This window comes from Anopheles funestus, chromosome 3RL (genome assembly GCF_943734845.2).
Source record: "Anopheles funestus chromosome 3RL, idAnoFuneDA-416_04, whole genome shotgun sequence".
NCBI lineage: Eukaryota > Metazoa > Arthropoda > Insecta > Diptera > Culicidae > Anopheles > Anopheles funestus.
The window spans coordinates 36,188,417-36,200,703 of NC_064599.1; the positions used below are offsets into that span (position 1 = coordinate 36,188,417).

General features: G+C 46.1%; 3 protein-coding genes across 7 annotated transcripts in view; 2 read left to right on the forward strand and 1 right to left on the reverse strand.

Moving 5' to 3' along the window:
- The window catches only part of LOC125767609 (nuclear pore complex protein Nup214), an 83,494-nt gene extending 78,375 nt beyond the window's left edge, over positions 1–5,119 (forward strand). For all 4 annotated transcript variants that reach the window (XM_049434382.1, XM_049434381.1, XM_049434384.1 and 1 more), the window contains 5 exons: positions 1,619–1,763; positions 1,847–1,960; positions 2,033–2,484; positions 2,556–2,728; positions 2,806–5,119. In XM_049434382.1, the coding sequence (XP_049290339.1) occupies positions 1,619–1,763; positions 1,847–1,960; positions 2,033–2,484; positions 2,556–2,728; positions 2,806–4,620 (2,699 nt within the window). In that variant the 3' untranslated portion in view covers positions 4,621–5,119. The remainder of the gene's footprint in view (positions 1–1,618; positions 1,764–1,846; positions 1,961–2,032; positions 2,485–2,555; positions 2,729–2,805) is intronic.
- Positions 5,120–5,246: 127 nt separating this feature from the next.
- On the reverse strand, positions 5,247–11,023 carry LOC125767597 (dosage compensation regulator). Of its 2 annotated transcripts, none has more exons than XM_049434344.1 (5): positions 10,041–11,023; positions 9,281–9,454; positions 7,679–9,207; positions 7,102–7,598; positions 5,247–7,013 (listed from the first exon to the last, which is right to left on the reverse strand). In XM_049434344.1, exons 1-5 carry the CDS (start codon positions 10,622–10,624, stop codon positions 5,895–5,897), a joined length of 3,903 nt encoding a protein of 1,300 aa, XP_049290301.1. In that variant the 5' UTR covers positions 10,625–11,023; the 3' UTR covers positions 5,247–5,894. The 2 variants fall into 2 exon arrangements, with proteins under 2 accessions (XP_049290301.1, XP_049290302.1); XM_049434345.1 differs by lacking the exon at positions 10,041–11,023 and adding an exon at positions 9,587–10,034.
- Positions 11,024–11,173: 150 nt separating this feature from the next.
- LOC125767708 (uncharacterized protein KIAA1143 homolog) lies at positions 11,174–11,966 on the forward strand. Its single transcript, XM_049434540.1, has 3 exons — positions 11,174–11,457; positions 11,529–11,649; positions 11,708–11,966. Exons 1-3 carry the CDS (start codon positions 11,353–11,355, stop codon positions 11,887–11,889), a joined length of 408 nt encoding a protein of 135 aa, XP_049290497.1. The 5' UTR covers positions 11,174–11,352; the 3' UTR covers positions 11,890–11,966.
- The last annotated feature ends 321 nt before the right edge of the window (positions 11,967–12,287 follow it).

The following is a 12,287-nucleotide window of genomic DNA, read 5'->3' on the forward strand; positions in this document are numbered from 1 at the left end:
TGTAAAATTAAAACAAATAAAACACCACAGTCCATGCAAACTGCACTCGCTGCAGCAAGCCATGGCTTCCGATGAAGGTTGTTCCCTTTTTTTACCGGGGGAGGGTCACACGGAATTACTTTCGGGTTCTTCTCTCTTATCTAACCGTAATCGTAAACAGCTCCCCATCCTGTTGGTCTCTACTCAGGGGGAAATTGGACTTGCTGATGGTGAACTGTTTTCACTCCCGTTTGGAATGGCCGCTTCCAAACGACCCTTAACGAGGGAGTCTCAATCTTCACAGCAGCTGATGTTGGGAAGATAATCCGATTATCTCTGATCGCTCGCTACCTGGACACTTGCGAGATTCAACCATCGTCAATCGGGAAGCATGTAACCGGAAACTGTCGTCCACCAAAAACTTTGACTCCTGATGTTTCTTGAGAGCGAAATTAGTGATCGTTTCCTTCTGTTTAAAAAAAAACTGGATAATACGATATAAGCCGTAGCTTCAGACATCCGCTTGAAATAGGTCTATGTTGACCTCTGGTAGCATTTGAATAATTAGACACTTGTTATTTCTGTTGTAACGAGTTTTATTACATTTATCACTTAATACATCCCGTACGTACGCACTCGCACTTCTCCGAATTAGATCAGATTTAAAAGAGAGCGTGAAACCCACCTTGCGCACACTTTTATATCCTGTGGTGAGTACCTCGCCTGGCACTCTCTAACTTATGAGTTCCTAACTACTTAACGAAAACTATTACAGTGCGTGGCTGATATGATGCCACAACACACTATTTCAACGATCATTCTCACTCGCGATCGCACGCCCTAACTTTCAGCAACCGATCTAGTAATCTCGTAAAGTGTGCTCCAAGGAAGTAAATAAAACTAACAAAATCGTAACAAAACACTACCGGTCACCTGTACTCGCTTGTCACGGAATAGGTTCGGAATAGGCAATAGGAATAGGCAACCACGTTTACGCGGTTAAACGACACTTATGTGACTAATCCTGACAGACGACACGTAGTGATCAACTTAGCTACTCTTTTTTTTTCTTTTGCAAAAGTTACTGCCCTGAGGAAACTCCAAAAACTTCCCTCCTAATGTTTAAAGCCACCGTGCAAAAGCAACTAAACTAAACTAAGCGCAGTAAATCAAACAAATTTGTTTATGACCGTCACCGCGACTACCGAAACACTGGGCTAATGAAGTTGTTACCAGATGATGGATGCGATCGTACCGCACCGATGATGGATATGAAGCTAGCCGGAACGGGAAAAGGTGGAAGCAAGAAAGTGAGAACCACCGGAAAGGCCAGGCATCAGTTGTGTTGTAGCAATTGGAAAGCTATGCATTCCCGTTGATGACCGCAACCAAAAAAAAAGTCTAAAACATGGCACGTGTTAATTTTACAGCTAGTTGCAGGGATAATTTCAAGCTAATTGCAATAATTGAGGTTTGCTACAAAGCAAAGCAACACAACAAAAAACGTATACAACAATTATTTATGCCAAGTAAAGTACGGCTACGCAGGAAGTTTGGAGCGAATAGTGGCAGACACTTTCTTTTACATTAGCACTATCAAGGGTCTAAGTGTCTTACTTCTTTCTCTTTTCATGTTCAGGTGACATTGACGATTGTATCGTGACGCCTATCGTTCAGACACAGTTTACACCACTCACGGAAGCACTCTGCGACGTGATCATGGAGCTAACATCCCAAGGACAGTCCGCCACCATCGAGAACATACGCAACCGATTGCGTTCTAGGTAAGACGCACGCAGTTGCACGATCTTCCTGTTTTGGGTTGTGCTAATGGCAAACAAAAAAAACCCTTCCTTCCTATTCGCAGGTTCACCCACATGCAGCAGCCATCGGTAGAGGTGATCTACGATACGCTTGTGCAGCTGATGCAAGAAATCAAAATCTACCAAACATCCAAAGGATACTTTATCGTCACACCTGAGTAAGTGTTCGCGGATGTCCTCTGAATCAGATTCTTCCATTACGCTGTCCTTTATTCCTTTTATTCCCACAGGAAGCGACGGAACAAAACGAACGCTTCGCTCGAGTACGGTGGTTTCGCGGGTGTCGAGCTGGACAGTACGGCACCGACGAAGGAGTCCAAAACGCTCCTGATGAGCAGCCACGAAGCGCTCAGCAGTCTGTACGGTGAGATTTCGACCGTGCGTGACGGTGACCAGACGCACCAGTGCATCCAAACCAACCTGGCCGATGTGATCTGTGGTGGCAATCCGAACGACAAGATCCTCTATCCACGTTCTGCCAGCAAGCAGCGCAGTGCATCCTTCCCGAGCAATGGGAAAACACTCGAACGGCGCCATAGTTTACGCTTCTTTGGTTCGTCCAAGCGACTTCAGCGGTCTGCCTCTACGAGAAGCCTCTCCAAGAACTATGCGCAAACGATCACCAAGGATGGTACGATGGCACCGTTGGCAACACCCGAACAACCAGCGGCACTGGATGCGAGTAAGTATATACCATTGATTCTGTAATGGCACGCTTTAGTGAGGAGCTCTTACTCTATTTCGCCCTGCCAGAAAAACAAGCCTCATCTCAATCACTGCTATCGCGAATCTTCCGACGAAGCACACGCTCGAAGAGCAAGTCAAAGCAGATCGAAACGTATTCGGCCCAGTTCCCGCCACCAGAATGGTTCAACTCGAAGACCACCCATCTACACAGTGTAGGCACGCAGACGACGGACTATTTGGTACGATCATCCACCCTATGGGTTAATGGTTTAAAGATCAAGTGAGCTAATATACACTATTTTCTCGTTTCCTACAGGACTTTCCAATCAAGTCACGCCTGTTAAACTCCACCTTTTACGATAGTTCGGACGTAAGTCAACGGTCCCTATCGCTTCCGAGACGACGGCACCACCGACGAAACCTTTCCAGTGAGTCAACGTTCTTCATCTCGTCCCGCGACTGTTCGCCGGTGCGCCGTGGCAAGAGCCCGGGTTCGTACTACTGCGGTAGTTTGCCCCGTTCGATTCACTCCACACCGGCCAGCTCCGGATACTATAAGGTGTCGCGCAGCAAACAACTCTCGTCCGCCGACAAGCTGCACAGCAGCGACAGTCAGGCAAAGATGGAACACAAAACTAGTCGCAGCCTTGGCATTGCCAGCGGTCCGTCCAGCATCGATAGTGGCAAGATGACGTACGTCACGTCCGGACCGTCCAGCTTCGACAGCGAGAAGCTGTCCTCGACCCGTACCAGCACGCATTCCAGCCTGGAATCGCACGTATCTTCCTCCACCATTACTACAGCCATCCAGCAGCAACAGCAACAGTCGGGCAATTCTAGTTTGTTCATCAGCAACGATACAAAACCACCAACCTCTGGTAGCCCTCAGTCGGGCAGTCCGAGCCGAGGAGCACCGAATGGTACATCGAAACCGATGTCACCCTCAGCACCGGGGACGGTTACGACAGTCATGACAGCGTTAGCATCGACGACCAAAGCCAACAACAGCTACAAGTGCTTCGAGACCACGTTCGGCTACACGAGCACCAATACCGGAGGCGGTGTGAAGGGCAACGCGCAACCAACAAAGCTTGCCGACAGAATGGCCAAAAGTCCGGCACTCGGTACTGGGCTCGGTGGCCTCAGTCTTACCAAACCGATCGATCACCTTACAGCGCTCAGTGAATCTTTGCTGCAGTTCCGGCTAAGCGGAGACTCAACATCCAACTCGGGCTCTGCGGGATCTTCGCCACCTGGCTCAACGACCCACACAATTCCGGTCGTACAGCAGAACGGTACGCCGGAACTCAACAAGTACAACAAAAACAGCACCATGAACAATAGCAAACCGTTCCAACCGATGACATCCGCACCGGTCCAACCACCGGCCAATTTCTTCTACAAAAATGTCCTGAAAAACATACAGCACGACAGCAAGAATATCTGCGGCGATCTGGCAGTGGAGAAGACTTCGCCCACCAGGACCTACGATGAAGGTACGGGTCGGATGGGGCTTCAGAGTAATTTACGCCGTTCAAATTCGGAGATCAAGAAGCTTAACGCGAACCCAAGTCGTGAAGGAAAGCTAGCAGAAGCCGACGATCCGAAGGGTTGCGGTCAGACAATTCCACCACCACAACCGCTCAGCGGCTTGATCGTAATGAAGAAGAGCCTTTCGGTGTCGAGTGAACCGAATCTGTTGGCGAATGGGGACAGTAAGGCGGCACAGATCACGATACTGGTGCAGGAGAACGGTACGAACGGGACCGAGCGAGACAATAGTGGAGATACCGATGGTCGCAAACGCTACTCGCACTACGATGAGCTGGACCGACGATTTAGCTACCAGAATAGTGCGCGCGATGAACCACCGCTAGTGCTGGAAGAGATGTACGAGTTCCCGAGTCTGTCTGATCTGAGCTTCAACTTTACATCGCTGGCGGCACAGAAGATCCTGCAGGGTGACGCCAGCCTGAACAGCATCGATACGCTCGTCGAGCTGAACATTAATCAGGAGAAGCAACAGACACTGATGCGGCTTAAGAACGATGCGCGTCTATTGGCGCAAACGGTTACCCCACCTGCTGAACCAGATGCGACCAAGGTGATGACGGACTTTGGGATGGTTTGAACACACCAACACCCCTCCACACACACACACTCCGACCGCACAACATACACTCTCCTTCACAAACATATACACACACACACATATAAAAAGTGCCAATATCTTAGGAGCTTATTAGTAGAAACATTAGTGGCGGTTAAGTAGTAGGAACAGATTGTACGGCACGAAGGACGTACAATCAACGGAGCATTACCCATGGGAAACTACAACTCGGTGGTGGTGTTTTTGGTTGGCTATATCCTGCCAACATTTGCGCCGCTGCCCCTCCCCAGCAGAACGTCGGATGAACGAAAACGAGCATATGTAATCGTGTAACAATTTTAGAACAAACACTAAGGCGCGAGACGAGTTTTATCTAACCTATGTACAGCAAGCAATACAAAAAAGACGCGTTACAAACAATAATAACATTACTCATACGAACGACTCGAGCCAGGCGACCATGTAATAAGCCGATAATAAAGAACGAAACTTATTATATAGTAATACAAACAGCACAAAATGGACGTTCCGTTTTCATGAAATTTTAGTATCACATATATTCAACTGAATTGTACGTTCAAATTTTTGCGTATCTATGTTTTAGAATCGATTTCTTTTTTTACGCGTAATGTATTAGACGTAATGTATTTCAGACGAGAAAGAAACAATCTGCACAAATTGAAACAATTTTAATTAACAGAAATATACATTAAAACAATAGTTAATTATTATGCAATAATATTCCTTTCTTTTTATTTGCTTGGGGTGGCCCGGTGGTTTATGTGATAAATGGCGTCGGTTCCACTCGACAGACCCAGGTATCAAATCACATGCAAACCGTCCCCTCGTAGCAAGGACCGACTATCCCATTACGTAGTGCAAATAAGTCTGGTAAACCAGAAATGGTAGGTGTGACCTTAGAGGTCGTTAAGCCAGGAAGAAGAAGAAGAAGATTTGCTTGAATTTCGATCTATTAGCTCAAATACTAGTACCGTGTACATCGGGGTCTGCCTGTAAAACTTACTTCTAAGGATGTGATTAGTTAGAATGCTTTTAATTGTGTTTAAACAACACTGTATGCGCATATTACAAGATTTGTTCTTATCGTGGAGTTTCGACACAGGATCAACACCACTTCGTAGCAATGACTAACAACTACGGTAATATTAAATGGCGGCAATGACTTAGTGCCCAATTATTCCCAAAAAGAGTCAGTAGTTCATTATTTCTTCTAACATTATTTCATTCATTATTTCTTGTAACTAATTTTCCAGTTCCTTCCCACTACGATATATCTACCATCTACCACGTCCGCGTCGGAAGTTTCTTGCTCCACCACTGTAACCACCACGAGTTCCGCCGGAATATCCACCCTGGTAATTGGAACCTCTGCCATACGGGCCAGCATTATCTTCGGCACCCGTGTAACGATCATTGGAAGTTGAATTTAACATCGGATTGTTAAAGTATCGGGAGTTTGATCGATTACTACCATACCCATTATTGTTACCATATCCTGATCCAAAGCCCCGGTACCCATCATGTCGGAGGTTAGCAGTGTTTCCTCCTGAAATCGGCACATTCCCTGCCTCATAATCACCATCACCACTATTACCACCACCGCTACTACTATTTCCTATTCTAACGAAACCACTCAATTGGTCGTTACTCGCATCACCATATCGTGGAACCTTTGGTGGATGTGATCGTACGCCCTGCCCAAATGAGCTTCTCACCGGACGATCAATTTCATAATCCCCCGCACTGAACGCACACAGCTCCTTCACCACCTTCAGCATATTCAAATGCTTCTCTGCCAGACAGCTTATGCTGTCCGGATTTTCCGAAATTTGTACCAACAAATCCTGTAGACAGGGCCGTAACGCCAGTATCATGGCGGCATCGTACGGATCCATGTTCAGATTGAGCCAATTATCGATCCGCACCGATCCGTTGCACCATTCGACCTTCTTGCAGCCGAACAGCAGCAGATGGATCGGTGTAACCATGGACATCTGCTTACAGGATACGGCCCGGGTGCGTATCTTTTCACCAAACACAAAGAATGGATACGGAAAGGTGGTTGTCGTATTGCTACAGTTCACCGACGTTTTGTGGATGAGAGCAGCTTTCGATTCCGTCGTCAGGACACGCCGTTTCTCCTTGTGGAAGCACACGTTCGGATACAGCCCAACGCACAACAGTGCCATCGCCATCTCCAGGTCCGGTTCGGGGTTTTCCGGATCGAAACGGAACGGCATCATCGTATCCTGAGGGAAACCCGCTAGCGTAAGGTTCTCCATCAGCTGCTTCTTCGCCTCGGCAATCGTGCGTAACGTCGGCATTTGGAGTCCTTTCCACTCACAGAATCGAAATTCCGCTTCTTCGCTTATGGCGCGCTTTCGGCTCCACATCTGCAGATTACAAGGTTAAGCCATAGTTAGAAATATATACGATGTACTACGGCCTTTTAAACGAATTGGCACAATTCTTATCAGGTACCTCAAATGCCGTCTGCATCGCAACGTAATCCGAGAACGTTTGACCGCTGAGTGCCTTCTGATGGGCCAATAGACGACGCTGCCCCAGCTCCAGCAGGAAAATCTCTGAAAACGTGCCCGAGTATGCGGCCATCGTCGTGATTGTGTCACACAGCCCAAACAGCGTGCTCAGTACCATCATCTTACCGAGTCGCGGTTCAATCGGCAAACGGGCCAGAATACGCCCGAAAGGAGTTAGCTGTTCTGCCTCATCCAAGCATCGCATCTCCTTCAGCAACACTTCCGCCTCGATCACCGCATCGAGCGGTGGTGGTTCGATCGCTTTCGACAGAAACTTACCGATTGCACCCAACCGCAGCAGCTTAATGCTGAGCGCAAGTTCGTGCAATGGTGTACGAAACATTTCTGGCGTCAGGTTTTCCTCCAACTTGGCGAAACGGGCGCGTGAGCATAGCGTAAAGCACATGCCCGGACGGACACGACCCGCACGTCCCTTGCCTGTAACAATTGGCGGGAAAAGTTTGATATTATTTTTTATAAGTTACTTTGTCTGAGGCTTTCCCCCCTGCCATACTTACGCTGCTCGAGGTTTGTCCTGGCGGCCCATACTGTCGCATAGTTGGTCATATTGTTGTGCGAAGTGAACAGCTTCATGCGCGCCTTGCACGTATCGATCACATACACAATATCATCGATCGTGATCGACGTTTCCGCAATGTTGGTCGCCAGTATAACCTTGCGCCTTTGCCCATAATGGTTGAACACCTTCCTCTGGTCCTCACGCGGCAGCTGAGAGTGTAGCGGCAACACGACCAAATTGGGTCGTGTCTGCAACTGTCGCATCAGCGCAAAAATCATGTTCCATCCGGCAAGGAACACCAGCACGGCTCCCGGTCTACCTTGCTGATCGACATAATCCACCAGCGCACTGATTAGCTCGAACGGTGTATCTGACTCCACCATCATGCTCATCGCCTGCTTGGTTTGCGGCGAATATACTGTTTCATCGATTACCTCATTCAGATTTCCACTTTCCTGCACATCCGGTTCGTACTCGGCTCCTCCATCTCCCTCATCATCGCCATCCTTGCCTCGCTTACGCTTTGCCGAACCACCTTCCGGCGGTGTAGGTTTAAAGTTAAGCATTTCGATGCAATCCTCGAGAAACATTTGCTCGACCGGGAACGCTCTACCAGGTACCTCCAGCACGGGACAGTCGCCAAAGTAACGCGAAAACATCGTCGTATCGATGGTAGCCGACATGAGTATTACGCGCAGATCTGGATACGTGTGGACCATATCGCGCAGCACGACCAGTATGAAATCGCTGTTTACGTCACGTTCGTGAATTTCATCCACAATTACGTGCGAAACACCGCGCAGGCCACCTTCCAGCTTGCGCAACAGTACCCCGATTGTGCAGAATAGAATCGAACCGAACGGGCGCGGTAGGACTGAATCAAACCGCACGGAATATCCCACTGCACTGCCCAAATTTTCGCACCGCTCATTAGCGACGCGCTCCGAAACGCTGATCGCACTGATACGTCTAGGCTGCGTAACGCACACGTTGCAGTATGCACCCTGGCCCGAGTTGATGTAATCTTCCAGGATGTACTGTGCAATCTGGGTCGTTTTACCACATCCCGTGTTGCCGCGGATTAGCACCACCGGATGTTCGTTAATCGCTTCCATGATCTTTCGGCGCATCGCCGAAATGGGAAGCTTTTCGCGCGTCATCATACTCATCTGCAGCTCTTGGTTGTCTCTCAGCAAGTTGCGGCTGTCACACAACAAATCTTCACTCAACTTCTCGAGCGTTGCCGTTGCCAGGTAACCCTCGTCAATGTTACATCCCAACCAAGGGTTCCAGTTCGGTTGCGGTGGTGACCAGGAGATAACCGAAGCCGGTTGCTGTAGGTTCGTCGATTGCGGCTTAAAATGTACATCGTCCGAGGGGTGCATCAAGCTGACGGCGTCCTTCGTGCCGGTGTTTGAAGTATTCACCTTCACCGGTTGAATTTCTAACTCCATTAAACATTCGTGCACGCGTTTAGCAAGCTGGTGCGAAATTTTCACCGGATAGGCCGCTATCTGTTCTGATGTCCTGCAATACACAATTGTGCGACATTTTGGTACAGTCTTGGTAAACGTTTTCATATCCCTTTTCGCTTACTTACGTTGCACTCTTGAGCGATCCCGTATACGCCTCAATCACACCCAAATGGTACAGCTGTCGTATAAGCGACAATGCGCAAGATTTGCTCGCCGAATGTTTGTTCGATCCGGATTCGCGCCCCGTTATTGAACGGTTCAATTCCTTCACGTAAACGGTCATTTCCGCTATGAAGCTCCTGCACCGAAAGTACGCAAATGTTTAGATAAAAAGGTTCTTTTGGTTCTGATGAAGATGCCCATTAACTTTTGTACCCAATCTAGTAGGTACACTGGTTGCAAATAGTTAGCTTACTGATCTTGCGACTTACCGTCTGTGGGTTCAGTTCCATTGAAAGCCTGTAGGGTACATTTTCAAATCATCTCATAATGCAGCACTGTTGGTAGGGCTGTAGCTTTCACGTACTCGGACACACTTTGACTTATCGCGAACAGAAAGGAAAGGAATTGCATATCGATCAATAATGCCAATAAACGCGCTACACTCTTGAGGTGATTATTTGCAAAATCTATCCATAACGCATGCAGAATCTATTTTGCAAATGATAACTTCCATACTATATGCATATCGATTGCTTATTCCCTTCCTTCCTCGGTGTATGTTTGGCGATGATTCGAAACTATACCCTCGGGCTAGCGGTTACTGTACATCATGGAACGCATACACTCGGAAGCTCATTTCTACCAACTTTTCGATGGTTAAAACTAGTAGAAATGAGTTTCGTGTTTTGTTTGTAAACCAACGTCTAAAACTAACATACTCACTTGGCATGATCCGGTCCGATGGAGGTATACTTAAACTCTGCCTTAATTTTGTGATGCTGCATCCATTGGTTAAGCTTCGATTTTGCATTCTCAATCGTCCAATTGCCATGAATCGAAGCGTTCACATCTAGAGATTCGGCCGATTCCATGTTGTCCTGTTCTCGCTTGATATCTTCCTTTGATGGCACGTACGGCCGGTACGCATGGCCCAAATCCTGCGGGACGAACCCTTTCATGAATATATTTCCTGGCCCATGTTGTGCTCTCGCCATCGAAGGACCTGCGGCCTGTGCGCTTGGCGCATCCGGTTTATCAATCTCTGACGGTACGCCGACAGTGTCCTGCGGAACCGCATCCTCCGCAATTCGTCCGATCCGAACCAAATAGCTGACGAAGTCTTGCGATGCATTCTTTTCCGAATCCTTCTTGTTGGTAGAATTACCGACACCAATGTAGTCGATACCGGCGATCCGCACCTCGCACAGGAAACGTTGCCGATGCTTCAGCCCGGTTGGCCGGACCGCGTACACGGGCTCGCACCCATTTTTTTGACACCAGCTTATCAGAAACGATTTCTTATCCATGTTACCGGCAAAGAAACTGGGTTATGAAATGGATTTCCAAAACTATAAACAATCTTTACAACACCTCAATGTGTGCTATGATTTTCTTCAACTCCAAAAGGGTAGATCAAGAATTTGATGCGTAGAATTTTTCACTTTGCCGCAGAAACGATGATTGTTTACAAGCGAAAATTATCACTCACAATGTGCTTCACCTCATCCAGCAGTACTAAGTGCATCCAGTATAAACGCACCAAAATATCCTAAATTTTTGCTGATTTTTTCAAATAAACATGGTCATTTTTACGCTTATTGTTTGATAAGAACGCTATTTCGGAAACTTCGGAAGTCATTTTCAAATTCTTGGAGCATTTATTTTTCAATTTATTTCATTCTTTATTGAGAATTCAATCAATTGAAGATAGTTGTATAACAGTTGGGATACTTGGTACGACACATTTTTGTATATTATGTTCCTATTTCTTTTAATTTTTGTTTCTTTTTTGGTTTACAATTTAACGTAGTTTATTGGCCCAAGTACAAGAAAATACATATTTTTTAATAAATTTGATTAAAAAACTTTCATAAAAAATCGTCCACGTGATGTCACTGCGTGCTGTCAAGTGTTTGTTGTTTGTTGCTTCATTCGTAAACAACGCAAGTCGGAAATCATTCAAGGCAGTGCGTGAGGCAAAACATTATTTTACAGCTTATTTTAATTTAGTCATTACATTACTTGCGTAACCGAAATGTCTAAACGAAATGTAGCTTTCATCAAACCAGAAGAGCCCAATTTTCTAAAAAGAATGAAAGAACAAATCGGGTATCGAGAAGGACCATCTATAGACGATAAGGTAAGCATCGCGTATCCAGCTAATAGTTTTATCGCGGTTTATCAAGCATTATCACGTTTCGTTTCTCATAGCGTGAAGCAATAGAAAACTACGACGATTCGGATGATGAGGAACATGAAGACGAAAAACCACAAGTGGTTGTAATCAAGGAAGGGGACTTAACAGAAGCAGAAGCTGAGCAGGCATTCAAAGGTATGTTTAAATGTTTTTGCTGAGTACATTTTCTTTTCATGCTCCTGTTCGCTTTTAGAGGAGAGCGAAAAACCAGCAGATCTCAATCAAAAAGTTGTTTTTAAATCAAGAAAGTCCAAGTCCGAGAAAAATGAAGAAAAGCCGAAACAAAAATCAGAAGATAAAAAATCAAAAAAGGCCAAACAAAAGCAAGAAATGAGTAAACTGTCCTTCAACGATGAAGACGAGGAAGAGTACTAGCAGTAACATTTATTGTTCCAGTAAGAAGTGGCTTTAATAACCAAAATAAATTGGAAAAAAAAGTTCAGTTACGTTTTATCACCTGCTGTCTATCTTCGGCTTGGGAATAACGCCGCGAAAATCTTACTTCGTACCACTCTTTATCTTTTTTTTATTATCTTCTATTATCATCTTTTCTCTATTATGCTAACGCTTTCACACGAAAAAGAGTTGTCTTATTTTCCATTTTGTTATTTCGCTTCGTTCGGTGCAGGATTTAATTTACAAAAACCCCATTGAAACGATTTAATCTTTCAATGAACATAATTTCAATTCAACAATTTGATTTGTTCAATTTCCAGAATTCTCACTGCATGAATAAAAACGTTTTGTTTTTTATTTGTTCAGATGTTTAGTAC

Bases quoted from the DNA above. Each gene is read 5' to 3' on its own strand.
- LOC125767597 (XM_049434344.1), bottom strand. From the start codon at position 10,624: ATGGATAAGAAATCGTTTCTGATAAGCTGGTGTCAAAAAAATGGGTGC. The intron at 7,599-7,678 runs GTAAGTATGGCA...CAATTGTTACAG, and splicing joins CAGGACAAACCTCGAGCAGC to GCAAGGGACGTGCGGGTCGT. The intron at 7,014-7,101 runs GTACCTGATAAG...TGTAATCTGCAG, and splicing joins CGATGCAGACGGCATTTGAG to ATGTGGAGCCGAAAGCGCGC.
- LOC125767708 (XM_049434540.1), top strand. From the start codon at position 11,353: ATGTCTAAACGAAATGTAGCTTTCATCAAACCAGAAGAGCCCAATTTT. The intron at 11,458-11,528 runs GTAAGCATCGCG...CGTTTCTCATAG, and splicing joins GACCATCTATAGACGATAAG to CGTGAAGCAATAGAAAACTA. The intron at 11,650-11,707 runs GTATGTTTAAAT...GTTCGCTTTTAG, and splicing joins AGCTGAGCAGGCATTCAAAG to AGGAGAGCGAAAAACCAGCA.